Source organism: Emydura macquarii, unplaced genomic scaffold (genome assembly GCF_026122565.2).
Source record: "Emydura macquarii macquarii isolate MOO-44397 ecotype Brisbane River unplaced genomic scaffold, CSIRO-AGI_Emac_v2 contig_2897, whole genome shotgun sequence".
NCBI lineage: Eukaryota > Metazoa > Chordata > Testudines > Chelidae > Emydura > Emydura macquarii.
The window spans coordinates 56,854,650-56,872,008 of record NW_027133034.1 but is presented as its reverse complement, the minus strand read 5'-3'; the positions used below and the strand labels follow the sequence as shown (position 1 = coordinate 56,872,008).

At 41.9% G+C, this 17,359-nt stretch overlaps 1 protein-coding gene across 3 annotated transcripts in view; it reads right to left on the bottom strand.

Moving 5' to 3' along the window:
* The window catches only part of ERCC8 (ERCC excision repair 8, CSA ubiquitin ligase complex subunit), a 72,387-nt gene that overhangs the window by 42,303 nt on the left and 12,725 nt on the right, over nt 1-17,359 (bottom strand). For all 3 annotated transcript variants that reach the window (XM_067568566.1, XM_067568568.1, XM_067568569.1), the window contains exons 5-7: nt 14,354-14,435; nt 13,601-13,669; nt 11,715-11,781 (exon numbers count right to left, since the gene is read on the bottom strand). In XM_067568566.1, coding sequence (XP_067424667.1) covers nt 11,715-11,781; nt 13,601-13,669; nt 14,354-14,435 — 218 coding nt within the window. The remainder of the gene's footprint in view (nt 1-11,714; nt 11,782-13,600; nt 13,670-14,353; nt 14,436-17,359) is intronic.

Here is a 17,359-nt window from a genome sequence, read left to right as displayed (position 1 = left end):
TTAGAGGTGAAATGCTGGGTCATCATCTGAAGTGTTACTTGACTAAAATTCTGTCAACATTTATTCATCTGAAGCTTTGGATGACAAATCTTTTCCTGACTAAAACTTCTGATTGCAAATGAGTTTGGTAACAAATATATTTCTCATCTTCAGATGACAATGTTTCACCTGTAACCAAAATATCTACACTGCAAAAATGTACTCAATCACAGAGTAGGATTTCAAAATACAGCAACTAATAGGAATACTCATGTTCTTTAGAGTAATGTGTTGCATTCTGCAACACACCCTCCTTAGTGTTTTCCCCATTTCTATTATGTAAAGCACTCTAAAAATGATTGTCAGTACTGAGCTAATCTTAGCTCATGGAAACTTTGCATTAAATTTTCAGCATTGCCTAAATGACTTAAGAAATGTTGAAAATCTTATCCATTGCCTAAAAATGCATAGCAATTCAAATTTGGGATTACAGGAGAGTTATGGGATCTAGAAGGATAAGACAAGTAGGAGGTAGCAATACTCAGTTCTAATTTCTCAAACGTCATAATGAACCATTACAAATTAAATGATTTTTTTACATTAAAAGACACAGTGAATTAGACTTCCACAAGAGAGAACATCTACTGTTGTTTTTCAAAATTGTCATTATTTGCTCTGATATAACAAATGATATTGGATGTATGAAAATAATACATCTGCCACAGAGAAATGGTGCTGCACTGAATGACTTAGAAATAAAGCTTAGGAACAGGCTTGCAAAGTTGGAAAATGAAGAAGGGGCACACAGGCGATAACTGAAGGTGGGAGGGCAAGGAAGAAGATAAGAGCAGCTATACAAAGAGTGGATGAACCAAGGGAGATACCACCAAATAAGAGCCCCAGGAGGATATAGGGTGCTGCAGAAGATTGTAAGTGAGAACAGAAGACAAAAGGACTTGTAGCCAGAAAGAATAGGGGATGGGCCGGAGAATCGCACCGTCACCAGGAAAAGGCAGGTCTACGTGACTGGGGACTCCCTACTGAGAATGACAGACAGGCCTGAAACCAGAGTTGATCCAGAGAATATAAGGGCGTGCTGTTCGCCAGGTGCTAAGATATAGGATGTGGACTGAGGCTGAAGAGGATCCTAACAGGAGTGGGAAAGAATCCACCGATGGTTCTTCATGTGGGAACAAATGATATAGCTAGATTCTCGCTGGAACGTATCAATGGAGCCTATGCCACGCTGGGGAAGATTCTTAAGGAAATCGAGGCTCAGGCGATCTTCAGTGAGATTCTGCCTGTCTCTAGAGGAGGACAACAAAGGCGTGACAAGATTATGATGATCAACAGATGGCTCAGGCGGTGGTGCTACAAGGAGGGCTTTGGGATGTATGGCCACTGGGAGGCATTCAGGGACAGAGGACTGTTCTCCTGGGATGGACTTCACTTGAGTAGGGAAGGAAAGACTTCCAGGATGGAGGTTGGCAAAACTCATTAAGAGAGCTTTAAACTAGGAATTTGGGGGAGAGGTTGGGAGATGCCTGGATAATCTCCATGCCTGATTTTAACATTGAGAGGAAGCAAAATGAAGTAACAAAGAATACAGTAGTGGGGAGCAAAATGGACATTAAGAGGAAGAGTAGTGCAGACACCAGGCTAATAGGCAATACTGGCAGTAAAATGACTGTGCCAAATCAGGTAAGGAATGTGAGCGAAGCCAAACAGCAAAAATTAAGATGTTTGTACATCAAAGCGAGTAGCCTGGATAACAAAATGTAGGAATTAGAGCTACTTGGAGCTATTAGAGCTAGCAGGAAGTGAAACCAGATATTATAGGGATAACAGAAACATGGTGGAATAGTAGTCAGGACTGGAGTACAGGTATGTGCTGTTCAGGAAAGACAGAAATAAAGGAAAAGGTGGTGGAGTAGCACTGTATCTCAGTGATGAGGTAGACTGTAAAGAAATTAGAAGTGATGGAATTGATAAGACAGAGTCTGTCTGGGCGAAAATCACATTGGGGAAGAAAGCTACTAGAGTTTCCCCTGGGATAGTGCTTGGGGTACACCACAGACCACAGGGATCCGATTTGGATATGGATTGAGACCTCTTTAAGTAAATACTACTGGGAATTGTGTGATTATGGGAGACTCTGACTTCCCAGATATAGAGTGGCGGACAAGTCCTAGTAATAATTATAGGGCCCAGATTTCCCTGGATGTGATAGCTGACAGATTCCTTCACCAAATAGTTGCTGAACCAACAAGAGGGAATGCCATTTTAGATTTGGTATTGGTGAGTAGTGAGGACCTCATACAAGAACTGATTGTAGGGGACAACCTTGGTTCGAGCGACCATGAACGAATTCAGTTCAAACTGAATGGAAGGATAAACAAAAATAGATCTGTGACTAGGGCTTTCGACTTCAAAAGGCTAACTTAAAAAAATTAAAAGAATTAATTAGGGAAGTGGACTGGACCGAAGAACTCATGGATCTAAAGGCAGAGGAGGCTTGGAATTGCTTTAAGTCAAAGTTGCAGAAATTATCTGAAGCCTGCATCCCAAGGAAGCAGAAAAAATTCATTAGCAAGAGTTGTAGATCAAGTTGGATGAGCAAGCATCTTAGACAGGTTATTAAGAGAAAGCAGAAAGCCTACAAGGAATGGAAGATGGAAGGAATCAGCAATGAAAGCTACATCTTGGAGGTTAGAACATGTAGGAACAGGGTGGATAAAAATCAATGATTTAAAAAAAAAAAAAAAAAAAATCAAAACAGATTTTAAAATAGTAAATTTCTCTCTCATTTAAAAAATAACAGTTACAATTAAATCTCATCACAAACATGCTAAACCTACACTTACAGTCTCATAAAAATGGATTAATGGCTCTAGTCTGTCCAGCCTAACTACCAACTACTGTTTCTTGAAAATTCTGGGCTTTCAGTTTCTGAGCAGACTAAAGTCACATATGCAAACAAAGACACAGACTGGATAGGATTGTTGTTGTTCTGTGCTTATGTGGTGGTGGACCTGGGCCAAACAAGGCAGAGGATTTAGTTAAGACACTGTCTTAAAGACAGACAAAGGATGGAGGCAAAGTAGAAAGGAACAGTGGAGTGGACTGGAAAGAAAAAGGGAAGACATTATTCAGTACACACACAGCTTCCTATATTCTCCCACACTTTTGCCACAGAAAAACTGGAAGATTGCTCGGTTCATTTGTGCCACAAATTCTCCTTTTCGCATTGTTAATAATAAACACTTCATTGATATGGTTGAGTCCTTATGACCAGGCTACACTCCACCGGGTAGAGCAGACGTTGGTAGAAGATTGCTAAATACAGTGTATGAGAAGGAACTTGAACATTGTGCAAGAAATACTGAGGGGAAATTTGCCAGTTTAAGCCTTGATGGTTGAAGCAATGTACACAATTATCCAGTAATATGTGCCTGTGTGACAACAGAAGGTGGGGTTGCATATCTTTCAGAAACAATAGATATATCGGTAAATGCCCACACAACATAGTATTTAAAAGAAGTGGCAGTGAAAGCTGTAATAAACTGTGAACAAAAATTTAACTGTCACGCGTGCAGTTTTGTCACAGACAATGCTGCAAACATGGCAAAGATGAGAAGATACTTGGAAGAAAAAACAGAAGGATGCTCCTTAATAACATATGGCTGCAGTGCCCATTTAATACATCTTTTAGCCAAAGACATATTCTCCAGGAATAAAAGAAAATGTTGAAGTCGCAAAATACTTCCATAACAACCATTTTCTTGCGAACATTCTTGACCCCAGATATAAACATAGAGGCTAAACTTCTGAAGAAGACGCTGCTGCTATGGCATGGGCATCTTAAAATCACTCCTCAGTTATGCCAGTCATAATAAATTCAAGGGCTGGAGCAGAACCATTTAAACAGTACATGTTTACTGATGTTTTGAACAAAGTTACTCCCCTGAATTGGTGGAAATCATTAGCCAGGCATCTTGAAACAGAGTTCCTTCAGATGGTAAGTCAACTCTACACAGCAGTAGCTTCCTCTGCAGGCAGAGAGAGAATATTTTCATCATTTGGTATTATTCACTCAAAGCTAAGAAATCAACTGGGAGTTGAAAAAGCAGGAAAACTCATATTTCTGTTTCAGTCTATGAATAAAAATGACAGTGTGAGTGGGGAAGATGAGAGCTAGTTGTGGAAGTTTTAAGGACAGCGTACGTTTGTGATGACTTGTCTATTAGAGTTAATAAAATTTGAAAATTAAAAAAAAAGAATTGAAGGACAGCTGTCAGCCGGCAACTCAGGAGACCGCTGCAATTGCAAATGTGAAACATTTACATAACATTTAAGATTTATTTTAATAAAATATAAGTTCTATTGTGTTTTTGTGTGTGATTTAGTTCTTACCATTCCTAATGTACTGCTGCTGCATCTGCAGCTTGATACAGGTAATGAGTATTAAATGTACTATTTCCTAAATTAATAAAAATCAAGTTACCTAAAAAAATTACACAAAGTATACCCTCCTAGATGTTAAAATGCTGTATTGAGTTGTAAATTAATATGTTTTAGAGATCAGATTTGCACTATTGTTTAAGAAATATGTGAAATAGTATCAGTGGGAAACTTGATTTAAATAAATGATTTTATCTTGGTGATTTAAATCACCTTGATTTAAATCAATCCACCCTGCTTGCTGGTGGATTCTCTGTACTTGAAGTCTTTAAATCATTATTTGAGGACTTCAGTGACTCAGTCACAGGTTAGGGGTCTATTACAGGAGTGGGTGGGTGAGGTTCTATGGCCTGTGTTGTGCAGGAGGTCAGACTAGATAATCAGAATGGTCCCTCCTAACCATAAAGTCTGTGAGACTTGTGCTTCCTGATCCCTTAACTTGACTTCCTGGCATCCTGACCTCTTGACTCCTGGCATCAGACGTGTGATTCCGGACCTCCAGTTTGGCTCCTGCTTCTGACCTCTTAGTATCCTGACCCAGCTGACTCTTGTCTCGTGGCTGTGGACTCTGGCTCTGACTACTAGTCTTGCCACCCATGACCCTATGGGACCAAGCCTGGTGCACCACCACCACCTGGCCACCAGAAGCAACAGACTTGCCCAAAATGGGCCCTCCACCTCCAGGTGGATAATCAAGCACTGCAGGCCCAAGTTGCACAGCTGACCTCAGACAACTAGCGGCTGCAGAAGCAATTGAGGCAGCTCAGTGCCAACAATACTGTGCTGCGAACACAGCCTGTAGCACCTTGCCCTGAACAGTTAAATGGGAACGGCCAGCGGCTCCAGAGTGTCATGAACCAATGTTGGCTTCTGTTTCTGATGCATCCCCAAATCAATGCCTCTGCCTGCTGATGGAATGCGTTAGGCTGGGCCATAGTAGAAAGTCATAGCTCAGTGCTGTCAAACTGGGATGCCTTTCTCCAATCAATATCAACCTTCTTTGATGACCCACACTGAACTTGAATAGCTAAGGCCACCCTGAGGAAACTGGCAGGGAAGACACAGAGGCTCATTATGGAACGCACTTCTGCTGCCTCATAGCAGATACAGAGTGGAACAAAGCAGCACAGCTGTACCAGTTCCGGCAGGGCTTGCAGGAAGAAATCAAAGGTGAATTGACCTGAGTAGAGACGTCTACATGTTTAGATGCACTTCTGGATCTTACCATCTGCATAGATAATTGGCTGCAAGAACAAAGAGAAGAAAAGATGCCTGCATCCCCCATATCAGTGTGCCGTGACCTCATCTTCTGTATCACCCACTGAACCCATGCAAACTGATCTGGCTCATTGGCGACTCCCACCCGAAGAAAGAGAACAGTGCTGTCAGCATCACCTGTGCTTCTACTGTGGTGAACCTAGTCATTCCATCGCAGCCTGTCCAATACAAACAGTGAGGAGCTCAGGGAAACAAGAGGCCCAGGCATGGTGGGGGGAACCAGCCTAGGCCTTGAGAGAAGAGCACTTCCCCATATCCTAATCCTCACTGAGATGCACCTTGAGCCCCATACAGGGGGTTCTCATTTGCAGGTGCCTATCCAGCTATGCATCCCAAAGAACCCCTGACGGATTCCCCTCCAACAGGCCCTCATTGATTCGGGAGCAGTGGACAGTTTTACAGATGTAGCTACAGCTTGGGCTCTACAGATTCCCCTGCCACACGAGGCCATGCCCGACACAGCCAACTACCAACGGCTATCTTCCAGTCCAATTGTTGAGGAGACTGGACCCCTGGAGGCCATTATTATTCAGGGATACTGAGAAATAGCACAATTCGGCATGATCCACTCCCCGCACTTTCTCCTGATTCTTGGCATCTCCTGGTTGACTCTTCATGATCCCCTTGTTCAACTGGTGAGAGCCAAAGGTCAATTTCCCATCATATTTCTGCCAATAGCATGGCCAGGGACCAGTGAACGTTGCATCCAGACCCAAAAAGGCTCAAGTAGATGTAGACACCTACACTCAAACATCTACTGAAGAACTATGGAACTTCCTCCTAACTACAGTGATATCTTTGAGAAGAACGTAGAAAACCTCCCCCGACATCTGTACTATGACTGCCCCATAAAACATTAGCCAGGGGCAAAGATACTCTTTGGATGTATATGCAATGTCAGAGTCTGAAATGGCTATGTTGTGAGAATATCTCCAACAGTAAAGATACCCAAACTGTGGGGTGCACACCTCTAGTGGGATAAGGACAAACATTTGGGGAGGGAGGGGTGTGGCACAGCCCACACCAGTGCCAACGGGGGGCAGGGTGGCAGGGGAGCACCAGCCAAGCCCTACTCTGCCCCCAGCTCGGCTCTGGCCCCAGCTCTGCTTCTGGCTCTGCCCCCAGCTACAGCCCCAACCTCAGCCTGGCCCTGGTTCTGCACCCGGCCCAGCAGTGGTTCCACTCTCAGCCATAGCCCCAGCCCTGCCCTCAGCCTTGGGCCCTGCCCACAGCCCAGCTGTGGCACCACTCCCAATCCCAGTCACAGACCTATCCCCAACTGTGGCCCTGGGCTTGGCCCCTGGCATACGGCTGCAATTCCAGCCCCAGCCTTGGTCCCTGGCCCAGACTGTGGCCCCACTCCTAACCCCTGCCCTGCTCCTAGCTCCCAACCACAGCTAAAAGGGGAGGGGGTGCAGATAACGATAAGGAGGGGTGCAAAGTAAAAAGTCTGGAGACCACTGTCCAAGTGAATTTAGTCCAAGGATTCATTCGCAAGTTGACTTCAATAGCCAGTGCTGCAGTCCTTTTCATAAAAAAGGATAGCAACTTCTGCCTCTGCGTTGATTACCAACCCTAAATCACATAACAATCTGGAACGATTACCTGCAACGCTGATCCCTGAGTTGCTGGACCACATGGGTCTATCCACATATTCACTGAACTGGATCTCCAGGTAGCTTACCATCTCCTATTCTGTATCCAAGAGGGGGACATGGAGAAGACTTGACTGCCATTCGAACTTGCTATGGCCACTTCAAATATTTAGTTATGCTATTCAGAGTGACTAATGCCTCAGTGACATTCCAGCACTTAATTAATGACGTGCTACAAGACTTACTGGGCTAGTTCACAGTGATGTACTTAGAGGATATATTGATCTTCTCAGATGACCTGAACCAACATGCCACTCATGTCTGCGCACTCCTGAAGAGACTATCATAACGTGGTCTCTATGCTCAACTTCAGAAATGCACATTTGATCAGACCCCAATGGAGGTGCTGAGTTTTCTCCTGTCCCTGGAAGGAATCAAGATGGATCGGTACAAGGTCCAGTCTGTCCATGACTGGGCAGCACCACGGTAATGTGTATGACCTACAATGATTTTCAGGCTTTGCAAACTTCTTCCAGAAGTTCATTTCGATTTTCTCAAAATAAGCCAAAGCCCTCACTGCCCTACTGTGGCAAAACGCCCACTTCCATTGGTTGCCCAAGGCCCAGCACACATTTGAGCAATTGAAGCCTGCCATCATCATTGCTTCTGTATTGGCCCACCCAAATGTGATACAACTTTTCACTGTCGAAGCCAATACCTCCACTATGGCAATCAGGGCAATCTGCTCCCAAAGGCTTGGATCTGAGCAAATACTGCACTACATCGCCTACTATTTGAAGACGTTTACCCTGCTGAGCAAAACTATGAGATCTTGGACAAGAAGCTCCTGGCAAATAAAATCACCTTCAAAGAGGGATGAGCTACTCGGAAGGGGCCCATTATCCAGTCCAAGTGTTTATCAATCATAAGAACCTGGAGCCAAGGCAAACCAATGACAGCTCTGGTGGCTACCGCCCTGGAACCAAAAATGGCAAGGCTGATGCCTTGTCCCAAAGATATGGCTCCAACCCTGGAGTCTCTTCTCAAGTCCCATAATTTCCTGAATGCAAAATGCTGCTAGGACCTGCTTGTGCTCATCTGCTCCACCTCTGAACTTCTATCCGACCAACATCACCTGAGAACCACACAACACCCAGGAGGGAATCATGCTTTTAAGAGACTGCATCTATGTTTCCCCAGGATCTACAAGACTGATGGTTCTTCAACTGTACTATGACTCTACCCTGCCAGCACACCTAGGGAAATAAAAAACCTGACAATTAATATCCCACTTCTTCTAGTGGTCTTGAATGCACCCCACAATAGATACTTCTGTAGCTTCCTGCTAGGTGTGTGCTCACACCAACATCCTATGCCAGAAACCCTGCGTATCCTCCAACCCCATTTCAGCCTTGGGAAGCCATTTCCGTGGATTTGGTGGTACAGTGTAACTACTAGATTCCTGTGGTTTCACAACCACCGTGACAGAAGTAGATCACTTTTCCAAGATGGCTCACTCCATTTGCCATGCAGTTTTACCCTACACATAGAAAACTGACCAGCTATGGATTAACAACATAGTCCATCTTCATAGCCTCCCAGATCACGTTACCCCCAACCAGTGCCACAGTTTACTGAACACTTCTGGCATGAAGCCCTACATTTATTAGGTGCCCATATACACCTGTCCTCTGCCTGTCATCCTCATCTGAATGGCTCCTACTACTAGGTCTGGCCGCCCACAACCTGACTGTGACATAATGTTTGGAGACGGGACAATAGATGGGGAGGGCTCTGAGTTACTACAGAAAATTCTTTCCTAAATGTCTGGCTGATAGGTCTCACCCACATACTCAAGGTCTAAGTCAGTAGTTCCCAACCTGTGGCCCGCGGGGTCTTTCAAAGTGGCCCATCACTCCCATCCCTCTGGCTGCAGAAGGGAGCTGCTGCCTAAGGACCCAGGCGGAGAGTGCTGTTGTGGGGCTACAAGACCGGTGCAGGCTCCTTGCTGCAGCCAAGGTGATCGGAGATCATAGAATATTAGAGTTGGAAGGGACCTCAGGAGGTCATCTAGTCCAACCCCCTGCTCAAAGCAGGACTAACTTCAGCTATATCATCCCAACCAGGGCTTTGTCAAACCTCAGCTTAAAAACCTCTAAGGATGGAGATTCCACCACCTCCCTAGGTAACCTATTCCAGTGCTTCACCACCCTCCTAGTAAAAAACTTTTTCCTAATGTCCAACCTAGACCTCCCGCCCTGCAACTTGAGACCGTTGCTCCTTGTTCTGTCATCTGCCACCACCAAGAACAGCCTAGCCCCATCCTCCCTGGAACCCCCTTTCAGGTAGTTAAAGGCCGCTATCAAATCCCCCCTCACTCTTCTCTTTTGCAGACTAAACAAGCCCAGTTCCCTCAGCCTCTCCTCATAAGTCCTGTGCTCCAGCCCCCTAATCATTTTTGTTGCCCTCCGCTGCACTCTCTCCAACTTGTCCACATCCTTTTGGAGTGGGGGGCCCAAAACTGGACACAATATTCTAAATGCGGCCTCACCAATGCCGAATAGAGGGGAATAATCACTTCCCGTGACCTGCTGGCAATGCCCCTCCTAATGCAGCCCAATGAGATTAGTGCTCCCCTCCCACTGGCTGTAGCAGGGAGCACAGCAGAGCGCTCTGCCTGGGTCCACAGGCCCTGGGGTCCCTGCTGGAGCCAGCGGGAGGAGAGCACTGATCTCCTGTCCCCTTGGCTGCAGAAGGGAGCCACTGCCTAGGGACCCGGGTGCAGTGCACGGGGCTGTAGGATGTGTGTGGTTTCCCTGCTGCAGCCAGGCGGATGGGAGACCAGCGAGAAGGTCCTCGCTGAATTCCTTCAGTCTGGCTGCAGTTGGGGGAGGGGCTGTTGGCAGAGACTGATGGCCCTTCAGGGTTGTAAAAATGATGTCGGTGGCCCTCAAGCCAAAAAAGTTTGGAACTACTGGTCTAAGTGATCACTATATTTACCCCATTTCTGGGGAGGGAGGGGAGGGAGGGAGGGTGTGTGTATGTGTCAGTTGTACCATATCGTTCCTCAATTCTGTGAATACTTTCATATATCCTTACTTCACGTTCTTAAGTAGGGCTACTCATAGTGCATAAAGTTGTTAAGACTTTGCAACATTGGGGCCTACGACATTTGTGCGTCTAACATTACTCATTCCCAGTGCATATAAAAAGCACTCAATTTCTTCATAGACTCATAGATTTTAGGGCTAGAATGGACCATCACGATCTAGTCTGACCTTTTGCACGCTGCTGGTCCCAAAACCTCACCCACTCATTCCTGTAATAGGCCCATAACTTCTGGCTGAGTTACTGAAGTCCTCAAATCATAGTTTAAAGACTTAAAGTTACAGAATTCACCATTTACTCTAGTTTAAACCTCCAAATGACCCGTGCTCCACCCAGCAGAGGAAATCAAAAAAACCCCAGGGTCTTAGCTAATCTGATTTGGGGAAAAATTCCTTCTCAGCCCCAAATATAGCGATCAGTTAGACCCTGAGCATGTGGGCAAGACCCAACAAGCAGATACCTCACCCACTCATTGGATGGAATATTCCTAACCAGCTAAATTAAAAGCCTCCAAACATTTAAAAGTATGGAAATCACAAGGTAAGGTTACACAATTCTGAAATTAGCTCTCACACTCATTTCACAATCACAGACTATTAAATAGAAAAAGTCATTTTTCTCCAAATTACAGAAAGAAAAAGACATGCCAAAAAAACAAAACAAAACAAAAAAAAAAAAAAAAAAAAAGAGAGAAGAAACAACAAATTTAAACCAAAAAAGTAAAAGTTTGAAAACGTTATAAGAAATAGAAAATGATTCTTCGGAACGAAAATGCTGATGTAAACCTTCATTATAGGCATCACGACATAGCCACAAACTCCACCTATACCTATAGGGTATAGCCACATTCTAGAGCCTATACCAACTCAGCCCTCTAACATAGATGCAGCCTACGGCAAAAGGCGGTGTTTTTCTGACAATTTAAAAACACCACTTCCCCGAATGACATCAGTTACGTTGAAACAACTGTGTCTACTGGGGGTTTTCTTGGCAGAGCTATGTCAGTCAAGTGTATGTATTTTTCATACCCCGATCAACGTAGTTATGCCGACATAACTTAAGTGTAGACCAATCCTGTGTACACCATTTGGATAGTTCTGAAATTGAATTTTTTCCCATCTAGGATTTACAGTACCATGGTAGTATAAATATTATTACAGACCTTCAACTCTCAAATGCGTATTAAACTGCACAGATAATGTATGTCAAAATATTTTTTCTAAAAAAATGAGTTTATTTACATTATTTTCTGTTAGCCATTTTACTACTTAACAATATAGAAATACTTTTTACCTTGCAGTTGCCAAGACATATTCAGAACGCGGGGACCAGACCACTGCCAGCACTTCCTGTATGTGACCTAGAAATATGATACCATGAGAAATTTCATGTAACTTATTAACAAACAACTTTTCTGATGTAAGTAAATGTAGCATATATCAAAGAGAGATGCAATTGGATGAGTCTACCAATTTAAAACAATTATCTATATTGTAATATTAATTTGGAATGCATGGGAAGCATGTTCCTTAATTTGGATTATTGGCAGTTTACCTTTTTTCTTTGCTTGGGTGGGACTGAACTGAGCTGAAAGTGATATGAAGAATACTAAGTTTGCCTCTTTATACTTTGCTAGCCCAGATCAGTTTATCATTCTATAGCTATGCTAGCAAAAGAAGAGCACATACAGCTACGAAGACTACCCCATTACCGTTACAGAATATTTAACAGTAACATTTAAAGTACACACAGATAAAAAAATAGTTTAGTGCCATTTTTTATTTAGTTATTTCACTGTGTTCTACAGTGGAATTTTTTTTAAAATGTATAAATTTATTCAGCAGATGCTCAAAAGCTCTGATCCTTGATCTAGACTATTTATTCTACTCCTTATCAACATCCTGAATTTGAAGTTAAGTGTGTGTTTTCTTTTGGTCTCTTAGCAGCAAAATATTTATTATCAAACCATAAAGATGTTTGAGCTCTTCAAAAAGATGTCTAGAAAAACTGTAAGCAATAGGAAGTGTTAGGCAATCTAAATATAGGATTGGCTACTGTGCCTCCTATAATAAAATGGGTATGAATGAGTAAATAAACTGATTGGTGAAAAGTAGGTTAGATCATATGCATACACCTTTGGCCACATACCCAAGAGCTACTTACGCTACCTCCTTTTGTATACCTGTATCATTATACTCAACATTTCATCCTTTATATTTCCTTTATGGTATTTCATTTCAATTATAGACAACTCAAACATCGAGGCTGTCAGGAGCACAAAAACCCTACCATCTCCTAACATTATTAGATAAATGTGAAGATTCAGATACTGCTATCTTTATGTCGAGTAATATCTTACTTTCCAAGACACTGAAGCCAAAGAGTCTTAAAAGAAAGTACATCCATTCAAAAGCTCTGGGGATATTTTGTTTATAAACATTAAAAACTTTTTTTTTTTTTAAAAGCACACACACAGAATCTTCATGAACTCAAGTACAACATTGCTGGAAGTCCTAAAACAAAGCTTTAGCAAATATTAATCTATACTGGGTCAGAACATCAGATGGTGTAAATTGGTACAGCTGTGTTCATTTTCACCAGCTGAATATAGGGCCCATTATTCTGTAAGGATGCTGTATAGAATTTGCCTTTATATACAAAGGTAAATTAAAAGCCCCCACAAGTTTCTTAAAACTTTCATATCTCAAGAATTCATAATTTGTTTTTAAAGATAAACCACATTACTTAGATAACACTTTTGCTCAGCTAATTAATATTTTGATTAAGAAGTCTGAGTTATGCAAACAGAAATACGTTTGAACATGCTTTTATAATTTTAATTGTATAAACTAATTTTCCTCCAAACTGGTTTCAAACATGTGTCTCATTACACTAGTATGATTTAAGACTAGCTAGTACTCCAGAAATCAAGGTTTATTTATAAAAATTCCCATAGGTCTAAAATGATAGCTGTTCTTTAATTAATATTTGTATTCTCCAATTTAGTAGCACCAGAATAATACACAGAAGAACTTTTTTCACTGTATAATTTTCACAACTGGTACTAAACATATTTGTCACATTACTTACAAAAAACACATTGTTTATATGTTTCTTTACACTGCCTGGTTTACTCAAAATAGTTCTGTTCAATATTTATGTTTCAGGCTAAAAAGCACCTTGTAAAATTTGAGAACAGGATCCAGACTTCAAGTCACAAAGCTGCACTTTAGGGCTTTTGGTACCAACTGTAACAAGAAGAAAAAAAACTTTTAACAAGGAATAAAAAGTCTAACAAGTTTACCTACAAGAAATTATCAGCTTCGTAAGATTTCACACACATTTGGACAGATCAAATTGCTGTCACATAGATTTGTAGTTGCAACACATTTTTAAAATAGATTTGTATTTTCAAAGTCTCTGCATACAAGTCTACTGAATTTCCCACATTAACAATATATTTAAAAATTGTGGGAGAAACAAGATTGCTCTTTTTTCTAGATTTATGAATTAAGAAAACGGTCTCAAGCATTTTTTTTAATTAGTAGACAAAAGTAAATGATGCACTTACAGATAGCATATAGTACATGTTCAAATCCAATAGATTTCAAGACCAAATGCTGATTTAGCTGCATTAATCTGACATTTGTATTTAAAAACACTGCAGCTGAATCATGCAAACTAGGTGGTATGCTGTTTGCTCATTTCAGAAATGCAAAGAGGGTACTCTCCTTTCATAAGCAGTCTGAGGCCAAATGAAATTTAAAAATGACCTGTTTTATGAAGTCTTTGAAATTACTTGCTTGAAAATAGACAAGACTATTGCACAGGAAAAAAGGTCATGAAAAAGAAAAAAATACTAATTTGGAATCATCATTTGCTTCTTACAGTAACCCAAAATAGATTGGAACACCTTAAAAACATATACATACCTGCTATTAAGCAATGCTTGGTAGCAACAGGAGACATGTGATGGCTATAAATGGTTCCCTCAAAATTAAACACATCTGCAGGCTGGTAATTAAAAGAAAACATGTATCAGCTTTGCCCCTTAATAAAATGGGTAAAGTGCCTCTTTAAAATTGGGTAAGTGTTTTTCAAATTAGAGTTAACTGCTGGCTGAGTGCCTAATCATGCAAATATTCATGTTACCAGAACTAGACATCCAGCATTAGCAGGGCATGGAGCTAACATTGCAGAATACTAGGAAAGGCGTGTTTGAACAAAAGCATAGAAGAAAATGCTTTGAAGGGCAGTCACGAGGGGAAAAAAAAAAAAGAGGAAGAAGTAGTAACCAGGAAGAAGGTGGGGTATGGAAACTGAAGTCAATGATAATAGGAGAGAAAGAAAATGTCTTGTGCCATAACTAGCACCTCTTGTTAATCACATGCAAAACAGGCTACTGCAAAAAAAAAAAAAAAACCCAAAACCAAAACAAGCAAACAAGCAAACAAAAAGGCAGAAGCGATAGTGAGGGGCTAAACTGAAGCATCACCTAAACTTTAAAGATGGCCCCTTATTTTACATATTTTCCTTTATTTTCCGTTTCTGCTGGGACTCAAGTGCTATGTTGACAAGTTCCTGAAATCAACTCTGTTTCGCTGTTTACATATTAAAATATAAACCATTAAGTACACAATATGTGCAACAAGACTGAGTTAATATTACCGATAAAAACCTTGAGTTTTTTAATTTCCTCACTTGTATACTCATTTTTCAGTGTCAATGTTGCATTATTGCCATGGTTCCCAAACTGTTTAGTACTGTGTTTCCCTTACAGATATTTTAAAACTCAGTGGCTTCCCCCAACCAAATTAACTTTTTCTGCTGAATCAGGACACTAGATTCAAGAAGGACGTGAGTTTGGACCATTCTGCGATTTTATTCAACTACATACCATTTATTAAATAATCTGATCTAATCTGGGTTTTTAAAACTATAATTTGGATTTTTTGGCATGTTCGGACACAGCCTAAGATTTTATTGGGAAGAAAACACTGGTTTCAAACTACATAGTTGTGCAATGTTTGGTTGAATCTCTGATAGCACCAGCCATAAGCCATTTTCCAAATTTAAATTACTTCTATGCTTAGTTTTCACAGAAATCATTGCTGGAAACCCAGACTCAGCCGTGGTCTACACTTACCTGGCGATTCAGTAGCAGTTGAAAGGAGTTACGCAAGCTACTCTGCGCAGCTTGCGTAACTCCTGTCAACTGCTGTGCTTCCCTTCTACGCAGCATCTTCACTGCACTATGCCGATGGGAGCCACATTCCTGTTGACACAGCACTATGCCACTTGAGGGGGTGGTTTACCAATGTCGACCTCTGGATCGATTGAGCAGGTCTTCACTGACCAATCCAGATAGGTCGATCAGACGGTGGCGACTTTGCCGCCATTAGTATAGACATATCCTCTGAAAGAACTGGAAATGAAAGGAAGCAGTAATTTCATAGCAATATCACTGAGTTCTTTGTTCTCTCAACAGAAATCCAGAATTCCTGATTTATTAGATTTGAAAAATTCAGTCTTCAGCATACGATTTCTTGACAATTCCAATTTTTTGTAGCTGAGAGAGTTAAGGTTGGAATGGATTCAAGTGCTAGCAAGAAGAAGTTTCGAATCCAACTGATATCTGGAGATTCAAGTTCAATTCCAGGAAAAGATTAATCAAAATAGGAATATTAGTCCCTTCTAACCCTAAATTCTTCTTCATATGGTTGATGAAAATGTACAGCAACAACTATAATTTTACATTCAAATGATTAAGCCACACAATTGCATTTGGAGTATTGTTGTGACGCCTCCTCCATATTTGTGAATCAGGCATTGAGTTATATGTTCCATGGTCTGTTCTGGGTGACCACAGTAGCACACTTAAGGGTCTTTAATTTTCCATTTGGGCAGCAAGTATCTGCAGCTGCCATGGTTTGTGCAGATGTGGTTTAGTGTTGCCCAGGAGTTTTGTGGGAGTCTAAAGCCAGGAATATTTGTGTTGGGTCTTTCACAGGGTGTTTATTTGTGGCTTCTTGTGAACTCCAATTAGCTTTCCAACCTTCATCAAAGATGAGGTTGCACAGCTGAAGGTTAAACACATGGGTCCAAAAGGGTTTACACGACTTCAAGAGATGGTGAGGGACGCTATTAGTTTTCCACTATCCTCTGAAATTCCCCAAGGATTGCAGCATCATGGCGAATGGATGGGAAAGCAAAGTGCAACAGCACTGGCAGCCAAGATGCTGGAGTTGACTTGAGGATTCCAGTGATAGACCGCATTGCAGTGTTCAGTTGGACATCAACAAAGTCAAGTACGGCTACTTCTGGTCGATACCACGGCACTAAACTCAACTATGGAGTATACAAGGGCCATCACTGATGTCTGTAACACTGATGTTCCCCCACTTGTGTTTGCCAGTTTCTGGACCAGGTTGACCTTTGTCTTTGTCTTGGCAGCTACCTTCTTCGGATGGTTGTGGAAAGTTAGCATGCAATCTAGCTTCACTCCGAGATAGGTGAGAGTGGGGTCACATCCCACAGGATTGCTGCAGATTTATGTTATCAAGATAGAATGGAGTGACTTTTGTCAGGATTTGGCTTGAGCCTCGATTTCTGGAAATATTCCTCCATGGTGTTTAGGTTCCTGTTCAAGATGGACTTGATGTTGCTGAAGGTGGCTGCTTGCGTTGCCACTGCAAGATCATCCGCTTACGCAAATTTGCACAACTTCATTAGAGGCATGTCACTCGTGTAAATATTGAAAAGTGTTGGTTCAAATACTGAGCCTTGTGGCAGTCCATTGTTGAGGAACAGGGTGAACTGACTTCGCTGCCCAAGTGGACACATAGCTGCCTACTGCTCAGCGTTGTCCATAGCAGGCATAGTGTTTTGTGGCTGGGGATGATCCTTGCAAGCTTCAGCATCAGGTCTTTAATCCAGAC